We start from the raw sequence: 19244 nt of genomic DNA, 5'->3' as shown, positions 1-19244 counted from the left end.
AGAACATTTGCTGGCGCGGGATGGGGGCTCGCGTAAGGCTTCAGCACCACAGACAGCGGCCTGAGGAGGTAGGAAAGCGCTGCTGGAAGCAGCCAGAATCACAATACCTACTAGCTTAACCTCATACTTGTTTTTAAAAAATTAACATTTTGTGCATGTGCGTGCATGCACGCGAGTCATGGTGCATGTGTGTAAGCCAGAGGACAATTTTCAGGATTTTGGTCTTTTCTTCCAACACGTGACACCCTGGAATCGAACTTAGGTAGCCAATCTTGGGGGGCAGACGCCTTTACCCATTAGCTGTCTCAGCTGTCCTATTCTATTCTTGTACGCCCCTTCAGGATCCGGTTTGTCCAGAATGCGTGATTTAGCCAATCAGAAATGGCTCTCGAGAGACCCAATTGTAAGACGCTCTGGAGATTGAGCCAATGAGAGGGTGTATACGCTGAGAGGGCGGGCTAATCACAGTGACCCACACAGTAGGGGTGATGGCAAAGCAGGTTCTCCGAGGTTTGTAGGGCAAGTCGGCTGCCGAAGCAGGACCTCCCCGAGAGGATAGCTCACCTCTGCCCCCGCCTTCCGCTTGGCTGGCAGTCTCTGCAGCCAGGTTACTTCCCGGGCAAAGGCCCCAGCGCGGTTCCCATGGAAACTGCCTGCTTCCATTGCCTGAGTAAGAGAACCGGCTCTTGGAGAGTTTAGAGCAGCTCCGTTCCGTTAATTCTGTATCAGGCTGATGTACCCCCGAGTCTCAAGTGGGAATTGGGTCTTGTTGCCACCCCATTGGGACCAATCTGCGCGCGGCGGCGCCGCAGGGCTCCCAAGGGCACGTGCCAGAGCTCGCGGCTGTGCTCCCCTGGGTCACGTGGCAGCAACTATTCCGACTAGACAAACGGCTCGCGCACCACCTGGTGGTGGCGTCTACTTCTCCAGGAGTATCCCTGCAGGCAGTGGGTCCAAGGCAATTGTTATCCCATGGTGTCATGGTCCAGGAACACACCGAGCCCTCCCACACAGCAATGGATTCTCTGTCCTTCAGGCTCAAGAGCAAAAGCCACCTCCTCAGGGAAGCTCCCTTCCTTCCTAAACCAACTCATCAATCCAGTTTTTGCCTGATGCTCGTCTACATTGGAGTTTCCAAATGTTTGTTCAACAGCTTAGCTCCTCCCACAGTTCTCTGGGTCAGGAATAAACATTCTGTGAGCGACGGAAGTGTGGCCTTCAGGATTCTAGCCCCGCCCCCCAAGAGGCTAACAGGAAAGATGCATGTGTGTTATCCAATGGCAGCCACCCCCAACGTAGTAGCCTGAGTCAGGAAGGGAGCAGGTTAATTGGTCATAAAGGGCGGCCCAGTGCCCACAATTATCCAGGCTTAGGGGAAGGATAACTCCTTTTCACTTTAATCTCACTCTGCGCTCTTGACACCGTTCAGCAGTGCAGTCCCATGTGCCAGCTCCATGGGTGGGAAGTGATGGGCAGGGTGGGGCACCTGCCCAGGGAGAGCGGGAATGCCTCCTTCCGGCCTGCGGTTGGGGCAGCCCCAGTGGCTGTCTAGGGCTCTGATAGGTCTGGACATAACGTCCAAGAGTACAAATAAATAGAGGCTGAGGTCCACCGGCATGGGCACGTCAGGTAGGTTTGTGGTCCGGGTGGCTTTTGAGCGTGTGGAACTTGACACTTTCCAGTTTCTCGAAGCGCTTCCCGCAGCGGTCGCACGTGAAGTTGTATTGCACCTCTGCTGTGTGCTTCTTCATGTGCCAATTGAGCGAAGCACGCTGCCGGCACTGGTACCCGCAAATCTCGCACCTGCGTGGCAGGAGAGGGGCCCAAGGGTCACCGCGGGCTAAGCCTCCCCTGCAACCCGCTCAGGTCACCTCCCTCCCTGGTGCTGGGCACTCACTGCAGGGGCGTCTCCCCAGTGTGCGTGCGTCGGTGCACCTCCAGGTGGTTCTTCCTCTTGAAAGACTTGCCGCAGGTCTCACAGGTGAACTCCCGGACGCCTGCGGGTGGCAGCGGCCTCAAGACCCTGCCCAGTAGAGGTGGCTACAAGGAGCAAGCTCCCCTCCCCCACCCAGCCCTGAGAGCCGAGTGACAGCAGGTAGGAAGAGGGCTTCTGACACAAGGTGTCAACTGCCAAGCTAAGATGAGCTCGCATATGACCTGTGTTGGGATTCAGGACAACTGCACATGAAAACCAGTGCCGGGTACAGGTATGAATGGGATTTCACGGTACAGCCCAGGCTTCCTGAACGCTGGAATTTACACATGTGCCCTACAGCTGGCCTACGGTCCTAGCTGGCAGGGCCTGACCTGAGTGGATGATCATGTGGCGCCGCAGGTGGTTGGATAAATAGAACTTCTTGCCACAGCCAGGGTGAGGGCACACTTTGGTCTTCCCTTTGCGATGCACAAGGTTGACGTGGTTCTAGGGGTGAGAGGGGCAAGAGTGGGTGCCAAGGGAACACCTGGGGGCTACTGAAGTGGGGAGGCAGCAGGTAGCCGGAGCCAGAGCCAGCCTAGGCTGGAAAGTGAAGAGGCATCCTAGGGTCCAACTTGGACCGGAGCACTGGTCAAAAAGCCGCTTTTCCAATCCCGCTTGGCTCTCAGTTCCAGTTAACCTGGGCGGGCCCCTGCTGCTAGCCCTATGAGCATGGGGAAACTGAGGCTCCAGGGCACAATGGTTGGCTGATGCCTCCCAAGTGCCGCACTGCCCCTGGGGGGATTTAAGTCAATGGCTTTTCTTTTTTCCCCTTTCTTTCTCTTTCATTCTTTAACCCAGGAGAACAGCCTACATGCTTAAAACACGCTCAGCAAGTGCAAAGGCTTCCTGGCGCTGCCTTCAGTGCGCAGAGAGGAGGAAACCCCGCTCGCTCTACTCTAGGGCACACTGTCCACACTACAGAAGGCAGCTATGGGGAAGGTTCCAACTGTGTGAGGATCTGAGGCTCCCAGGCATGGCCAGTGCCTGGGACTGGGACAGTCTTCCAAGACCTGGGAGGTACTGGTCAGACCAGGTTGGCTATGCCTGTGTTTGCAGAGATGGGGCTGAGGAAGTCAGAAGTCAAGCAAGACCAGCTGTGACAAGATGGGCTCGTGGAGGCAGCCCAGCCCCACCGACGCCTGGTACAGCCATCTAGTGCGGCCACATGGCCGTGCCTGGCGGGTGGCCTCACCTGGAAGCTGCTGAGAGCCACGTACACCTGGCTGCAGCCCTCGTATGGACAGTGGAACATCTCCAGCAGGCCGTCAGCATCCATCACCCGCGACCGCTTGCTCCGCCGTCTCCTGGAGAGAAGGGCCCGTGGCATCAGGGTGCCAGTCCCTAGTAGGCTGTAAGCCTGCAGCTGTCCCTTGCCCTTGGTCCCACCCTCCCACCCTCACACCCACTTCTCGGGCTCCTTGGGAATCTCGTAGATGATGGCTGACATCTCACTGGTGTCCAGGTCCTCTCCATCCACTTCTGCCCCTGCCTCTGTATTCTCAGGCACCGTGGCTGCCAGCTCTGCCAGCTCTGGGGACACTGAATCCTCTTTCTCCTCCTTGAGCATATACAGGTCCTCCTTCTCTACGGGGTGACACGGGGTGGTGTCTGTGGGGACAAGGCTGTCAAGGAGCTCACTTTGAGGGCTACTCATTCCCCTCTGCCACCCTTCCCACCCCTGCCAGAGGCCACAGTGGCACCCCCAGACCTTTCTTGGTCTCCATGCTGGCTATGGAGGTGGTGTCCATGGTGCTGTGCTGGGTGCCCTCGGGCTCTGTCTGTGTGTAGGCTGCCACACCCTCCATGATGGCACAGGGCACCTCCTCACCCAGGCTGCTGCTGGGAGTGCCACCACTGGCAGAGACATTGAGGTGGATGCCCTCGGCTGTGAGGGTGTCGTAGCCAGGACCAGCAATGATGATCACCTGGGAGCCAGGCACCATGCCTGACACGGGGCAGCTGGCTACTACCTCACCCAGTGCCTCCTGGGGCATGTTCTCAAAGAGGGTGCCGGGGCCAGTGCCCACTTGCATGGGAACTGGCACACACACCACTGTCTCCAGGGCCTCAGGCCCGCTGCCTGCAGGGTTTTGGCACAGAGGGGTGCCCTGCTCAGCCAGGCTCTCCACGTGCCGGACATCAAAGGGGACGTGGACTCCTTCCTGAGTGATGAGCCCACTGCTGCCTGTGGGGCTGCCGGGGGTGACAGCTGCAGCAGCAGCCGAGGCGTTGGCTGGCTGGGTCTCAGGAGGCTCCTCCGAGTCAGAGCTGGAGCTGGAGCTGGCTGAGTCAGAGCTGCCAGCCACCAGGCCGTTGCCCACTGAGAGAAGAAAGGAAAGGGTTACTAGCTGGGGGGGAGGGGTGGCTCAGCTCGAAGTGTTTGTTTTATAAATAAATACAAGGACTTGAGCTCCATCCGCAGAAACCATGTTAAAATACCATGCACAGGGACGGCAAATATCACTCACTGGTTAAGAGCACTCGCTGCTCTTGGAGATGACCAGTGTTCACTTTCTAGCACTCATAAGGTGGCTTAATCTAGTCTGTAACTCCAGTTGAAGGGGATTTGACACCCTTTTCTAGCCTCTATAAATACTGCATACATGTGATATACTTACATACAAGCAGACTAAACACTCATAAAATAAATCTAAATTTCTGTGTGTCAACTGGCTTGGTGGCTAAAGGCATTTGCCGTGCAAGTCTTGCTAGCTGAGTCTGGTTCCTGGACCCAGATGTGGTGATCTGAGTGGTAAATGTTCCCACAGGCTCAGGCACTGGCCCCCAGCCGGTGTCACTGTTTGGAGATGTTTAAGTTATGCAGCCTTGGTGAAGGAAGTGTGTCAGTAGGGGCAGGATTTGAGGTTACACAGCCTCATCTGCTTTCAGTTTACTCTGCTTCTGTTTGCATTTGGAGAGAAAAGCTCTTCCCTTCCTGCCCTGGCTGCCACGGCTGCTGCCTGCTCCAGGTTGTCCCACCAGACGGGTTCTTATCCTCTCTGCAGCCTTAAGTCAGACGCAGCTCTTTCTTCCCTAAGTCTCTGTTGGTCCTGGTGTATTATCTTGGTAACAGAGAAGTAACGGATCAGCTAGGCTGCTGGTGGCACAGGCCTTTAACCCCAGCATTCAGGAGGTAGAGGCAGGCAGATCTCTGAGTTTGAGCCTAGCCTGGTTTACAGAGTGAGTTCCAGAGTCAACCAGGGCTACACAGAGAAATCTTGTCTCAAAACATCAAGAAAGAAAAAGTAACACACCACATATGTGGACAGAGAGAATCAACTCCACAAAGTTGTCCTTTGACCTCCACGTGTGCTCTGTGGCATGGATGCCCCCTAGTGCCCTCCCAGTCACACACATGCTACATACACAGTACACTCAGACTAATAATAACATGTAAAACAATTTAGAAATGTCAGGTCTGCTTAGTGGCACACATGCGTGGTACCCACCCAGCGCTGGTGAGCTCCAGGCCGGGGAGGAGCCTCTCAAAGGAGATACGTAACACTTCTGAGGATGACATTCAAGGTTACCCACGGGCCTTTACCCGGACTCATGTGAAAACATGGGTGTGCTGGAGCTGGAATCTATGTGTCGCCACAAAGTACTGTGACTTTCAGGGCCCAAGCCAGTGGTCCCTTTGAGGTCCCTGTGGCCGCTGCTTTGGCTGGCTGTACTCAATCACCACACAGGCCCTGCTCGGCCCTAGTATTGTTCATTCTTGGCCTCTCTGGCTTGTTTTATTAGCATTTTTAGACAGGGTCTCACTGTGTAATCCTTGCTGCCCTGAAATTCATGTGTACACCAGGCTGGCCTTGAACTCAAGATCCACCTGCCTCTGCTTCCCATGTGCTGGGATCAAAAGCATTCATCAGCAAACTGAGCGTCACCCCTCCCTGCTCTCCCTAGGATCTCTTCACATACTGTCAGGAAAAAACCTGCCTTGAGTGAGCCTCTGATCCAGTAAATCAAGGGCTCGGTCAGAAGGCCTTTCAAGCACTTCTGATGTCTGCTGAAAGTCCTGGGTTACTTGGTGTCTGTCTGTCTAGGTGTCAGTTGGAAATTCCCATGATGCTGCTTTTGGTGTCATGACTTTGTTGGGATGATTCATGGAACTCTTGAAAGTTCTCCCTTCAGTTTGCTTCTGCTCATAGCTATGAAGTGTAACTTAGCAGTGTCCAGAAGAGAGTACAATGGAGTCACAAGCCTAGTTCCTTTTTTTTGTTTGTTTTTTTGGATTTTGTTCTTTTGAGACAGGGTTTCTCTGTGTAGCCCTGGCTGTCCTGGAATTCACTCTGTAGACCAGGCTGGCCTCGAACTCAGAGATCCGCCTGCCTCTGCCTCCCAGAGTGCTGGGATTACAGGCATGCGCCACCACCGCCCGGCACAAGCCTAGTTCTTGACGACGGACTCTGAGAGAGCCTCAGTCTCAGCACCACCACGTGCCACTGCCGAGCTGCCTGCTCACTGACCAAAAGCCTGGTCTGCAGAGACCAGAGTGGACATCTGTATTCCTTAATCTCTCTCCTGTATTATTTTTATTTCTCAAATGTATTTATTTGCAGGTAGGGGGCACTATGGTGTGCATGTGGGGGGGTCAGAGGGAAACTTGCATGATTTGGTTTTCTGGCCATCCTATGGTTCCCGAGAACAAAGCCTGGTCTGCAGAGACCAGAGTGGACATCTGTATTCCTTAATCTCTCTCCTGTATTATTTTTATTTCTCAAATGTATTTATTTGCAGGTAGGGGGCACTATGGTGTGCATGTGGGGGGGGTCAGAGGGAAACTTGCATGATTTGGTTTTCTGGCCATCCTATGGTTCCCGAGAACAAAGCTCAGGTCATCTGACTTGGCGACAAGCACCTTTATGACTGAGCTATCTCACTGTGGGTCCCGGGGACCCAGACTCATGTCTTCATGCTTGTATAGCAAGCACTTTATTGACTGGGCCATCTCCCCAGCCTCAGACAGCTCTCATGAGCAGATGCTTGGGCCCCTCCCTGATGAACAGGAGTTGAGCTTACGTCTTCCCTCGTCTTTGGTCTTTTAGGCGATTTGCTCCTATCTAGCAGCTATGTAGGTGAATCAGCTTAACCAGCACAGATTCAGGCTATTCCAAAGAGCTCCTTGTTAAAGTGTCTCTGTGTGAAGCACAAATGCACTGCTGCTGGGCGGAAGAGATGGCCCAGCTTAGGGCTAAAGAGCACTTCTGCTCCTCCAGAGGTCCCTAGTCCGTTCCCAAGGAGCTTACAACAGCAACTAACTCCAGCTCTAGGAGAGCTCATGTCCTGGAATGCCCTCTTCTGCACTGCCCCATCTCTCTCTCTCTCTCTCTCTCTCTCTCTCTCTCTCTCTCTCTCTCTCTCTCTCTCTCTCTCTCTCTCTCTCTCTCCCTCCCTCCCTCTCTCTCTCTCCCCCCCTCTCTGTGTGTGTGTTTCTTTCTCTCTCTCTCAAACACACACACACACACACACACACACACAGAGCTGTTCTGAGGTCACTCCATAGACTAGGCTGGTCTTGAACTTGCAGAGATCCACTTACATCTGCCTGCCAAGTGCAGGGATCAAAGGTGTGCATCACCATGCCCAACCTATATAATTTTTTTTAATGAAGTATTTGCAGGGCTGTAGCTGCAGCTCCAGTGGTGGTGCACTTGCCAAGCACGCATGAGGCTCTGGGTTCCACCGCCAGCACTGCATAGACTGGAGTGGTGCTATACCTCCAGCGCTACCCCCAACACTGGGGTAGTGAGACTGGAGGATTGCTAGGTCACCATTATTCTTGGCTATATAATGAGCTCATAGCCAGCCTGAATACATAAGAACCTGTCTCAAAAATAAGCAGGGAAGCTTGGCATGGTGGCACATGGGAGGAAAGGCAGGCGGATATCTGTGAGTTCGAGGCCAGCCTGGTCTACAGTTATTTCCAGGCCAGTTAGGGCTACACACAGAGACCTGTCTCAGAGTGAGGATCTGAGTTTGGTTCCCAGAACTCCCATAGAGGAATGCCAATCACCAACCTCCATTAAATTGTCCTCTGATGTCTACTAACATCCACAGCAGTGCTTTGCCACCCACACTCCCCCAACAAGTAAATGTAATAAATATTAAATAAACTGTAAACCTTCATAGAACTTATATGCACTCCCCCATTTGCCTTAAATCATTTACAATGCCTGATGCAACACCAACTCCTCTTCCAATACTGTATTGTCTCAGAAGCAAATAAACAAATGCAAACAGAACAAAGTAAGGATCAAGCGTCTCAAGAATCCAGAAAGAACAAGGAGCCACCAGGAACAGAGGCCCCACTGTCTTGAGTGGACTGACGCGTGCCTGCTGCGCTCTCCCACTGTCCAGTCCTCGGACGGCTGAATCTGGGCGAGACAGAGGCACTGCACACGGGACCTCTGTGTGTGTTTATGTATCTGCATTTGTATGCACATGTGCGTAGATACATATAGAGGTCAGAGACCAGTTCCGAGTTCCTTCCTCAGTACCCTCCCTAGCTTATTCATTTACTTTTATTTTTCAATCAGTTATGTAGTTTGTTTCAGTTATGTAGTCCTGGCTTGCCCAGAACTTACTATGTAGACAAAGATGGCCTTGAACTCACAGAGATTCACCTGCCTCTGCCTCTCCAGTGCCACACTACAGATATCTGACACCATGTCTAGTCCCGACTTACTTTTATAGACAGAGTCTCTCTCACTTGGGGCTCAGCATTGTGGCTCTTAGCCTGGCTAGTCAGTGAGCCCCTGGAGTCTCCTGGCTCCATCTTCCCACTGCTAGGATTACACGAGTGCCTTTTTTGATATATGTGTGGGAATTGAAATCATGTTCTCATGCTTGCATAGCAAGCACCTTACCCACTCAGACATGTCCCTAGCTCCTGAACTGTGTCTATTTTTATGACACCATAGACTGTATCAAGGTCCTGGTGACTCTGCATTCATGAGGATCTCGGTCTCCCTATTGAGCCCCAAGTTCTTGGAACCACACCTTCTGCTGCCCCCATCAGCAACACTGGGATCTTCTTCACAAGATGTTCTTCCAACAGAGCCTGTGCAGTTCTGCTCACAGGTGGCCCTGTCTCACAGGGTGGCAGTTCTGTCCTTCCTGTGGCTCAAGCCAACATCCTAGGGCTTTCCTTGACTTTCTCTCTCACACCCACTTCCAATCTGTCAGTAAAACCTGTTGGGACCGAATCCAAAGTCCATCCACCCACAGCCCAACTGTCTCTCCTCAATCCCTACAGATGCTGGTCACAGCCCCAGCATTGCTGCAACACGGACAGCTTGGACCCCTAGCTCCTAAGAACCTGCTTTATCGCTTCCTGTAAGAAACAGGCTGGCTGCTCCCAAACCCAGCCTTTTCCTGTCCATCCTGCTGCTCTGCCATTTCCCACGCCCTGCAACAAGTAGATCCCACCCAGCACTGGTTCCATGCAATAGAGCAGCAGAGCCGTTTCCCTTGGGCAAGCTTCCACCTCCCTGTCCCTAGCACCTAGCCAGGCAAGCCCAGGAGGAGGCTGGAGTCACAGGATTAAAAGGACTGGGGACAAGTATATTAGGGTAGCCAGGCATGTGGGACACTGAGCACTGTGCAGTAGTACGGATGTGATAGAGCCAGGGGGAGGGTCCAAGGGTAAGTGACAAGCTGAGCTCTACCCAGGAGAGCCACAGGGTGCATGAAGAAGCCGTCCTGAGAGCTGTCCTCTGACTGCACACATGCTGTGACATGCTCACCCACACACCTACCCTCACACACAAGGTCTTTTTTTTTTTTTTAAATCTAAGACAGGGTTTCTCTGTGTAGCCCTGGCTGTCCTGGAACTCACTCTGTAGACCAGGCTGGCCTCAAACTCAGAAATCTGCCTACCTCTGCTTCCCAAGTGCTGGGATTAAAGGCGTGCACCACCACTGCCCGGCTACACAACATCTTAAAAAGCACAAAACTGCCAAGTGTGCAGGTACACACACCTTTGATTTTAGCACTCAAGAGGCAGAGATGGGCAAATCTCTCTGTTCAAGGCTAGCCTGGTCTACAGAGCTAGTTCCAGGACAACTAGGGCTACACAGAGAAACTCTGCCTCAAAAAAACAAAATCAAAACACAAAAGTAGCCCCAATGTGTGTCACTGTGGGCCAGGTCGTCTTTCTGAAGTATCCCGAAGGCCCTCAGTGCGTCTGCAGCCCATGCTGCATGGCCCGAGTCTCCCCCCGCCTCCTGTTTATTTCCTCTCTAGGTTTCTTACTTCAGGGACATTAGACAAGTTCTGGTCTCAGAGTCTTTGCACATGCAGTCCCAGCTGCCAGAACCTTCTCTCTGGCGTTGGTTGGCTGTCAGTCAGCTCACTGAGTTACAGCCCCTCTCTCAGTATTTGCTGCTGTACTGATTATTCTGTTTACTGCCTGCTTTGGCTCTAGAACAAAATGCCCAAAAGGGGCCAGAGAGATGGCTCAGAGGTAAGAGCATGTACTGCTATTGCAGAGGGTCTCTCTCTCTCTCTCTCTCTCTCTCTCTCTCTCACACACACACACACACACACACACACACACACACACACACACACACACACCTCCCATTCCCATTCCCAGAAGGCTACCAATAAGCCAAGGGGCCCTGACATGTCAATCATGCATTTGCTACTAAAATCCACAGAGACTGAGGAGTGGGAGCCACGGGCGCCTGGGACTTTGATTCTACCCGTAACATGGCTGGAACATGCTGTCTGGTGCCAAGTTCTGTGGCCCAGAGCCTGGGCAGGTTCTTACTTGCAGTTGTGTGCACGGCCTGGCTTTACAGCACCACTCTGACTGACACTGGAGACCTAACGAGTAGATGGGGTTCTGGTGTTCTGCCTTTTGTTTGTTTTGCTTCTTAGTAGCCCTTGGATCATGGCTATGGCTTGACTAAGTGTTCACCGAGGCTCCTGTTTTAAAGAAACAGTCCCCGAAATGGCACCATTAGAAGATGGTGGAGCCTTTACTAGGCAGGCTGAGCCTGAGGACCCAGAGTGTCCCTGAAGGAGGCTGTGGTACCTCCGTCTGCTCTAGCGAGCGGTGGTGGCGGCTGTGGCGAGTGATCTTTTCTGCAGGCACTCCCACTGTTGCCATCCCTGAGCAGCAGGTTCCAACATCGCCAGGGCCTCTGAAACCCAGACAAGCCTTTTCTTCCTAGTTGGACTGCCTTGGGCACTCATTATAGTGACAGAGGTGACTCGCATAGGCATGGGAATACCTCCTGATTCAGGGGCCACAGAGTGGAGGGAAGAGGAACGGGCCTACGGGACACCTATAACTTCTCCGTCCCCACCAAGTCCCTGAAGGATATGTAATCACAACGGGCCTGGGCGTGCCAGTCTGAAACCCCAACTACTCAGAAGGCTGAGGCAGAAAGATGGCTACTTCAAAGCCAGCGCAGGCAGCGTGTGCCCCATATCCAGCTTCCAGAGCTCAAACGAGTGCTTGCCTAGCAGTGCAAGGCTCTGGGTTCTGGTCCAAGCACCAACCAAGAAAACATCTGTATGCTTCTGGACTTCATTCCCAGCTCCAGTAGAAGGTTCTCGGGCTGACTCTGGCATTGCCACCCCAGGCTCAGGGAGAGGTGTTTGGAGAAGAGGCCAGGATAGGAGCAAAGACACTTCCTTACTCCTGCCTAGGCAGACATGGCTAATGGATCACAGGGCTCATTCCCAAAAGCCCAATTATGGATGTCAGTGTTGGTCTGAGGTGACACTATCGCAGCCTAGGAAGGTACAAGATAAACCAGTCCCAATCCTCCTGGACTTCCTCAAGAGCTGTATGGCAGGACAGATGACAGAGTTATGGGCAGGAGTCAGGTGGCCTGGGACAGGGCCTCCAGTGGGACACACTGAGGAGGGCAGGGTGCTAACCAAAAAGCACAGGACACCTTCCCTCTGGAGACTGGCCGAGGCCCAGCAGGGTGGCTGTGGGTGTGGGCCCATCAGGAGTATGTCTCACCCCAGCGTCCCCTCAGCCAGCTGGGATGCCACCTGCTTGGTGATGCCTGCCAGCACAGACTTAGCCCTGAAGACTAGCTCCACCCTCAGGCCTGCATAGTACTTGGCGACTGGCCCTACGGGCCTTGTCAGCCATGCCAAGTCCTGAGGCAGCATGCGGCATCCTCACTGCACACACGAGGATGCCTCTGGGCCTTCCTGAGAGCCCCTCTCAGCCTCAGTGGGGCAAAGGGAGGGAGGGAGGGGTGGAAAGGGTGACAGACTCAGGAGGCAGGGCTGGTGGCGGGAGAAAGGGACCACAGCGGGAAACAGAAGATCAAGGACAGCAAAGAAGCCTGAGTCGAGCCCAAGCCTGTCATCCTGGTTGCTTGGGATGTTGAGGCAGGAGGATTTCAAGTTCAAATTTGAGGTTTACTTGAGCTAGAGAGTTCAAGGGCAACTTGGGTGACTTAGTGAGCCCATATCTCAAAAGTAAAAGTAAAAAGGCTGAAAGGGGCTGGAGAGACAGTTATTCCAGAGGACCAGAGTTCAGTTCTCAGCACCCACATGGTGACTCACAACCATCTATAACTCTAGTCTGAAGGAATACAACAGTTCTGGCTCCAAAAGCACTGTGGTACACAGACATATGCGAACAACACCATAAAATAAAAAATGGGGAAAAAAAGTAAGGGCTGAAAATGGGGTGGGGGCTGAGGATGTGTGGCCAAGTGGTAGAGCCCTGCCTAGAACAAGCTAAGTGAGGGTTAGCTTGGCATGCACATCTGTAATCCCAGTACTTGGTAGGCTGGGATTACAAGGGCTGTGCAAAACTCAAGGCCAGCCTGAACTATAGGAAAAGAACCTGGCTAAGGAAACAGAGCAGGGCTGAGTGTGGTGTGCACACCTTCCCTCTGCACTTAGGAGGCAGAGACAGGCAGAGAGGGGTAAATCTGATGCCAGCATGGTCCAAAATAGCAAGTTCCAGACCAGCCACAGCTACATAATGGAACTATGTCCCCAAAACAAGTAAAAAAACAAAACAAAACAAAAACAAAACAAAAAACCCCTCCAAACCCCAAAGGCATAAGATGTTTAAAACAGAAAGGAAGCCGGTAGGTACCGCAGTGATGAGAAGGAAGGGGAGCAGGATGAGGAAGGGGGACAGAGAGTGAGCAAGAGAGAGCTGGAGAGCTAGAGGGAACTTACAAAGGTAGCTAGTAGCCACGTGGACAAAATTCTGGCAGGGACTCAAAAGCTGCAAGCCTGGCAAAGGGCTTGTCCAGGCCACTGCCCTAATGGCACTGGTGCCAGTCTTGCCTGGCCCACAGGAAGTGTGCAGAGGCCCCAGGCCTGTTCCCCGGCCCTTGCCCTGTGGACCCACCTCTGTCACTGTCCTGCTCGGAGTCGCTGAGGGGCTTGAGTGGGGAGTGCAGGTCCTGGAAGTAGCGGTGCCCCGCTTCGCACTGCCACACGGCCGTCGTGTAAAGGCCGAAGGTCGGGTCAAGCTCAGCCAGGTGCGGCTCGTAGGGGCAGCGGTGCTTGTGGTCCTCATACCAGATGACCACGTTCTTCAGGCAGTTCACGTTGCGCCGCCGCCCTGTGGACACAGGGCCCGAGGTAGATGAGGACAGTGTTCCACCCCCCCTGGGGCCAACACTTCCCAGTCTGAGACAGCCTCTTGAAGCCCATTCCCACTTTGCAGAAGCAGCAGCTGAGGCTTGGGGAGGTGACACCCCTAGAGATAACTGGGACTTGGAGATAGCCAGAAACTGTCATTGGCTGAGTGAAGTCACACAGCTAATGGCGCCTGGCACAATAACTGTTGGCTGTGTTTCTTTTCTTTCTTTCTTTTTTCTAATAGAGTCTTATTATGTAGCTCAAGATAGCTTTGAACTCACAGAAATCTGCCTGCTTCTGTCTCACCAGTGCTGGCATGAAGGTATGCCACTGCTCAGCCTTTAGCTGTTTCTTCTGAGACTGAAGACATGCACCACCACACTCAGCTGTTTCTAAATAAAAATCTTCATTCTGCCACTGCTGGGCAGTGGTGGCACACGACTTTAATTCTAGCACTCAAGAGGCAGAGACGGGCAGATCTCTGTGAGTTCGAGGTCAGTCTGATCTATAGAGTTAGTTCCAGGACAGCCTAGACTACACAAAGAAACCCTGTCTCAAAAAACAAAAAACAAAGAAAAAAACCAACCCAAAAACTTCATCCCACACAGTCCAGGAAGGTCTCCCTGGTGCCTTCCCACTGCCATCGACAGCCACGAGGGGGCGCCAGGAGACAAGGGCCTGTCCTCCCTCAAGGCGGCCCCTCCTCCAAGGGGACTGAGAAAGGAAGTGCCAGGTGGCTGGCAAGGCCACAAGCACTGCCAGGTGCCATCCCTCCCGTCCTCTCCCTCTAGCCACATGGCCTCCTCGCTGTCCTTCACATGAGCTAGATATGATCCTGCCCCAACCTTTGCACACGCTCTGCTATGTGCCTCCATGTTCCTGTCAGCGCCTTCATTCAGAACTCTCCCCACAGACACTGCTGTCAGAGCCAACCTTTCCACAGTCAGTCCAGTCAACTCCGGTTTGTTTATAAGAGCACACGAGGCTGCCTGTGGCATCTATTTAGATGCCTCTTGTCTGTCTTCCCCAGCAGAGCAGCAGCCCCACAAGGGCAGACATAAAGGGTAGCCAGATCAGCCTTGCTTTGTTGGGGCTGGCTAGGGCAAGAGCTTCTGGACATGGTAAGGGTGCTGGAGGGTGGGCATGGCAGAGCCAGGCCGCCTGCAGTTAGATCTTGGCTTTGCCACAATCTGGCTAGGCAGCTCTAGATGAGTGGACAGGGGCAAACCAGAATTCTACATCTGGGGACTGCCAGGGAGGAGGGAGGGCGCAAAGAAGTCATGAAGGCCCTGAGGAGGGCTGAGGTCTATGTAGTATGGCGGCGCCGTGGGACTGTCCTCCACCTGTAGGCTGGAAGGGAAGAGGGCCAAAAGAGGTCCCTGGGCTGCAGGGGTGAGCCCAGGGGCTCCACCCTAGTGAGAACCATGTGTGACACGGACTTCCACAGCTGCTCCATTGCCAGCCGGGCACTCCCTAGCCCCCTCGGGCTGCCCAGGAAGACTGCAGCTCCTTGTGTGCCAAACCTGGGGATGGGCATGTTCAGGCAGGCCTGCATCCCTGAGACAGGGCGGTTTTGAGTTTTGAGGCCATCCTGGGTTACAGAGCAAAGGCAGCCAGAAAAAAAGAGCAAGCAGCCAAACTGGCGGAGTGAGGGTGCTTGCTCTCAAGCCGCCCCCCCCCCCCAGCTCAGACACTCAGAACCCGTGTGGGAGAAAGCAAGGACCAATTCCCTTGTCCTAAGCACAAAGCCCTGGGTTCCATCGCTAGCCACATGAGCTGCACTGCTGGTACACACCTGACAGCCAAGTATTGTGGGATACAGGCCAGCCTCTAGGATGAGTTTGAGGCTAACAAGCTACATGAGACCTTTGCATCAAAAAAGAGGCAGAGCAGGACCCACTGCCACCAGCAGGTTCTCTCTAGGACCACCCTGACGGGCATGATGGACTTGGCAAAGCACCACCGTCATACTGAGTGGGACATTTTAGACCCCGACACACTGCCTCAGCAGGCAGGGGTAGCAAAGGGACAGGGACAACGGCGGCGGCCAGCCACTTCCAGGCTCTGCGCTGCATGCGCTCCCCCCCCCCCCCACGCTGGGCCCCACTTACTCTTCTTCCGCTTTGGCTTTTTGGGAACTTGCTCCCACGGCTTCCTGTAACACAGAGAGTGGCGAGGGTGAGCTCGGGGCGCAGGTGGGTCCGAGTCCTGGCCTGGCAGAAGACAGCAGCACTTTGTCTGCTCCGGGAGGCCCGTGAACCTCTACTGCCATGCTCCCTTTCCTGCAGTCTTTGGCCATCACTTAGCTCAGAGAACACTGGCACTCAGAAGGGCCTGGGGATGGGATGTGGGGCAGTGGGGGGGGGGATGCTGAGAGACACCCTGAGTCCCACCTGGTGGGACACATACCCCGATGCAGAGTCAGCCTCTCTATCAGTCATTAGGAATGTTAGTCAGGAGTGCTGGTGCATGCCTGGCTCCCCAGCACTCACTCAGAAGGCAGAGGTGGGGGGCTCATGAACTGAGGCTACTCTCAACTCTATCAAGAAAAGGCCAGCGTAGGCTATATAGGAAAGCCTTATTTCAAGAAAGCAAAATAAAAAAAATAATATGAAGAAAATACTGGCGCCCATGCTGCGCATGCACAAAGCCCAGGCTTCCTTCTCCCTGAACCGCACAAACCCTACGTGGCAGGCAGCTCATGCCTGTAAGTAAGCCCAGCACTCCAGAGGTAGGGCAGGGATCGCAAGTTCCTTCTTCCCGGCTTCCTAGGCTGCCCTTACTACTCACGCTTCTGTGTGAGTGTCTCATTTTTTTAAAAAAAAGAATGTGTTACACTTATTTATTTACAGGGTAAGGAATGTGCCGTAGTGCTTGTGTATCGAGGGCAGAGGATAACCTGCAGGAGTGTTCTCCTTCTACCATGTGTCCTGAGAATCAACTAAGGTCACGATGCTTGGGAGCAAACGCCTTCCTCTGCAGTGCTGGCATTACAAACATGCAATGAATTAGAGGTTCAGGCGCATGGCAGGCAAGCTACTGGTAGGGTTGTGTGCTCAACTTGTACGTGTGCGCGCGCACCTGTCCCAGAGCTTTTCTCGCAGCAGACACTCCAGCACTGAGTTATGACCCTAGCTCCTAGCTGATTACCGCCCCTCAGAACAAATGTATTTTTGTTTTTTGTTTGTTTGTTTTGTTTTGAGACCCGTCTTTCTGTGTAGCCTTGGTTATCCTAGAACTCAATATAGAGACCAGGCTGGCCTCAAACTCAAAGAGCTCTATTGGCATCTGCCTCCAAGGCGCTGGGATTCAAGGCATGTGCCTCTAAGAATGATTTTACTATTTCAGGTGCATATGTTTTACTTGCATTCATGTCTCTGCACCTGCCTGGTGCCCCTAGAGGTCAGAAGAGAGCATGGGGATCCCTCGGAACTGAAGTACAGATGGTTGTGAACCACAGGGCTGTGACTGGAACCAAACCCAGGTCCTCTGCAAGAGCAACAAATGTTTTTAACCATCGAGCCAACCTGTCAGGGCCTAAAATCAACTCTTAAAGAATCATTCATGGGCTAGAGAGATGGCTCAGCAGTTAAGAACACTGACCGCTCTTCCCGAGGTACTGAGTTCAAATCGCAGCAACCACATGGTGGCTCACAACCATCTGTAATGGGATCTGATGCTCCCTTCTGGAGTGTCTGAAGACAGCTACAGTGTACTCACATATAATAAATAAATCCTAAAAAAGAAGAAGAACATTCACACAGCTGAGTGCAAAAAAGCTGCACCGAATCCTTACGAAGGGCAAGGCCTTTCTAAGCTCCCTATTCTCAGTTTGTATTTTATTTGAGACAGAATATCGTTATGTAGCCCTGGCTGGCTGGAACTGTCTGTGCCAACCAGACAGATACTATCAAGTCCAGCATTCACAGCACGTAGCCACTGGCTGGAAGCTGGGCCTCAGCTGGTTCCCAACTGAGCTCTCCCTCTGTGGCTGAGCTTGCTTCCGGCTTCGCTTTCCACTGTGGATGTCTGCATTATGGGACAACAGGAGTGACCTCTGTTGGAGATGCTCCACCTTCTTGCTGTTTTAAGGTCACAGGGTTTTTACTCTGGGGCGTTTCTGCTGTTCTCTTCTCTTCCTGTCACAGAGTAAGACAGAGGGTACTGGGGGACACTGAGTCAAACATGCCGGAGTCTCAAATAGGAGGGGCAGCCATACTTTCAGAGCCAGCTTCTCAGTACGGGCAAGCAGCACATGACAGTTTACCAATACTCTGACAGCTACAGTGTGGTTAAACATTCACGATCTCAGTCTGATCCCCAGAAGGCTCTGCAAAGCCAGCCCCCCACCTCCCCTACATACATCTCTCTCTCTCTCTCTCTCTCTCTCTTACACACACACACATACACACAAACACTACACAATAATTGTCTTAAAAGGGCTCTCAAGCCAAGCATGGCACACGCCTTTAGTCCCAGCACTCAGGATGCACACTAGTAGCCCTGACAAGGGAGTTGAAACAGAGATGGCTGGGTTAAGACCGCTTGCTGGGAGAGGATCGGGTTTGGTGGCTCCCATTGGTGGTTTCAGGGGATCGACACCCTTTTCTGACCTCTGCAGGGAGTAGGCATGCACGTGGCACACATATATACTTGAAGGCAAGGCACTCGTACACTGAACACCAGAGAGCCCAGCGCCTCCGGAGGTTTACACCTGAGGACAGCCCCAAGCCAGGCCAGGAGGCGGGTCGAGTCCTCAGACGGGCAGTCAGCGCTGCTGAAGGCGGGCAGAGGGGTGGGGCGCAGGCTTGCATTGGGTAGTCAATGGATCGGAGGCGGAGCCGCGAGGAGGCGCATAAGGGTCTGGGCTGCCTGAGCCCGAGCCCGAAGCCCGCCAGGCGGCCCGGGGTGGGGCCTCGGACTCCGGGGGCGGGGCCCTCGCCCTTCTCGTCCCGCCCTCTGGCTTCTGCGCTCCCTCCCTCTCCCGGCCCCGCGCCCCGTGCCCCCTTACCCGTGGCGACCGCTACGCTGGCCACGCTCCAGCGAAATGAGGTAGGCGGCAAGTTTGGCGTCGCTCCAGCCGCTGCGGCGTCTCAGGTCCACCCAGGGGCCGTGCGCCTCGCCCAGGTACACGCGCCGCACATCGTACTTCTTCCGGGACTCGAGCCGCCTCCGGGCCCGGTCGGACTCGGTTAGCCGCGGCCGGCCCCGCGCCTTTCTGCCTGCCGCGCCTTCCTCTGCTGCCGCCTCCCCGCCTGCGCCCGCCTCCGCCTCCGCCCCGGGCTCTGGAGCCCGCTCCGCCATCCCCCCCTCCCTGGTTACCGGCCTCCCCCGTTGTTAGGAGCCTCGACCGGAAGTGGCGCGCCTAGTCTGCGCCGCCGGGAGATTTCTCACAGGGTCTTCTCTGCCCGCGGCGCCAAACGGGGACAACTAGCCAAAGCTGCGCATGCGCGTAGTCCGGCCGGCCTTGGAAGTGCGCTGTTTACAGTTTATTTGGGAGGTAGAGGCAGCTGGGTCTTGAAACTTAGGTTATCCTTGCCTCGCTCGAATTCTAGGACAGTGTCGTTAAATTTTTTTTTTCAAAAGGACTGGAGAAATGGCCCAGTGCTTAAGGCCACTCACTTCTTTTCCAGAGGACCAGGGTTCAAATTCAGCACCCACATGACAGCTCAGAACTGTCTGT

The 19244-nt window shown here is 53.9% G+C and overlaps 1 protein-coding gene across 2 annotated transcripts; it reads right to left on the bottom strand.

The window, feature by feature from the left end:
* Positions 1-1375: 1375 nt before the first annotated feature.
* On the bottom strand, positions 1376-19205 carry Znf653 (zinc finger protein 653). 2 transcript variants are annotated; one of them, XM_052188818.1, is made up of 9 exons: positions 18573-19205; positions 15673-15716; positions 13326-13541; positions 3687-4298; positions 3385-3586; positions 3171-3282; positions 2308-2422; positions 1898-1997; positions 1376-1803 (listed from the first exon to the last, which is right to left on the bottom strand). In XM_052188818.1, exons 1-9 carry the CDS (start codon positions 18863-18865, stop codon positions 1626-1628), a joined length of 1872 nt encoding a protein of 623 aa, XP_052044778.1. In that variant the 5' UTR covers positions 18866-19205; the 3' UTR covers positions 1376-1625. The 2 variants fall into 2 exon arrangements, with proteins under 2 accessions (XP_052044778.1, XP_052044779.1); XM_052188819.1 differs by having other exon boundaries at positions 3385-3562.
* Between the last annotated feature and the right edge of the window lie 39 nt (positions 19206-19244).

Source organism: Apodemus sylvaticus, chromosome 7, assembly GCF_947179515.1.
Source record: "Apodemus sylvaticus chromosome 7, mApoSyl1.1, whole genome shotgun sequence".
NCBI classification, from domain to species: domain Eukaryota; kingdom Metazoa; phylum Chordata; class Mammalia; order Rodentia; family Muridae; genus Apodemus; species Apodemus sylvaticus.
This window is presented reverse-complemented; position numbering and strand designations above follow the sequence as displayed.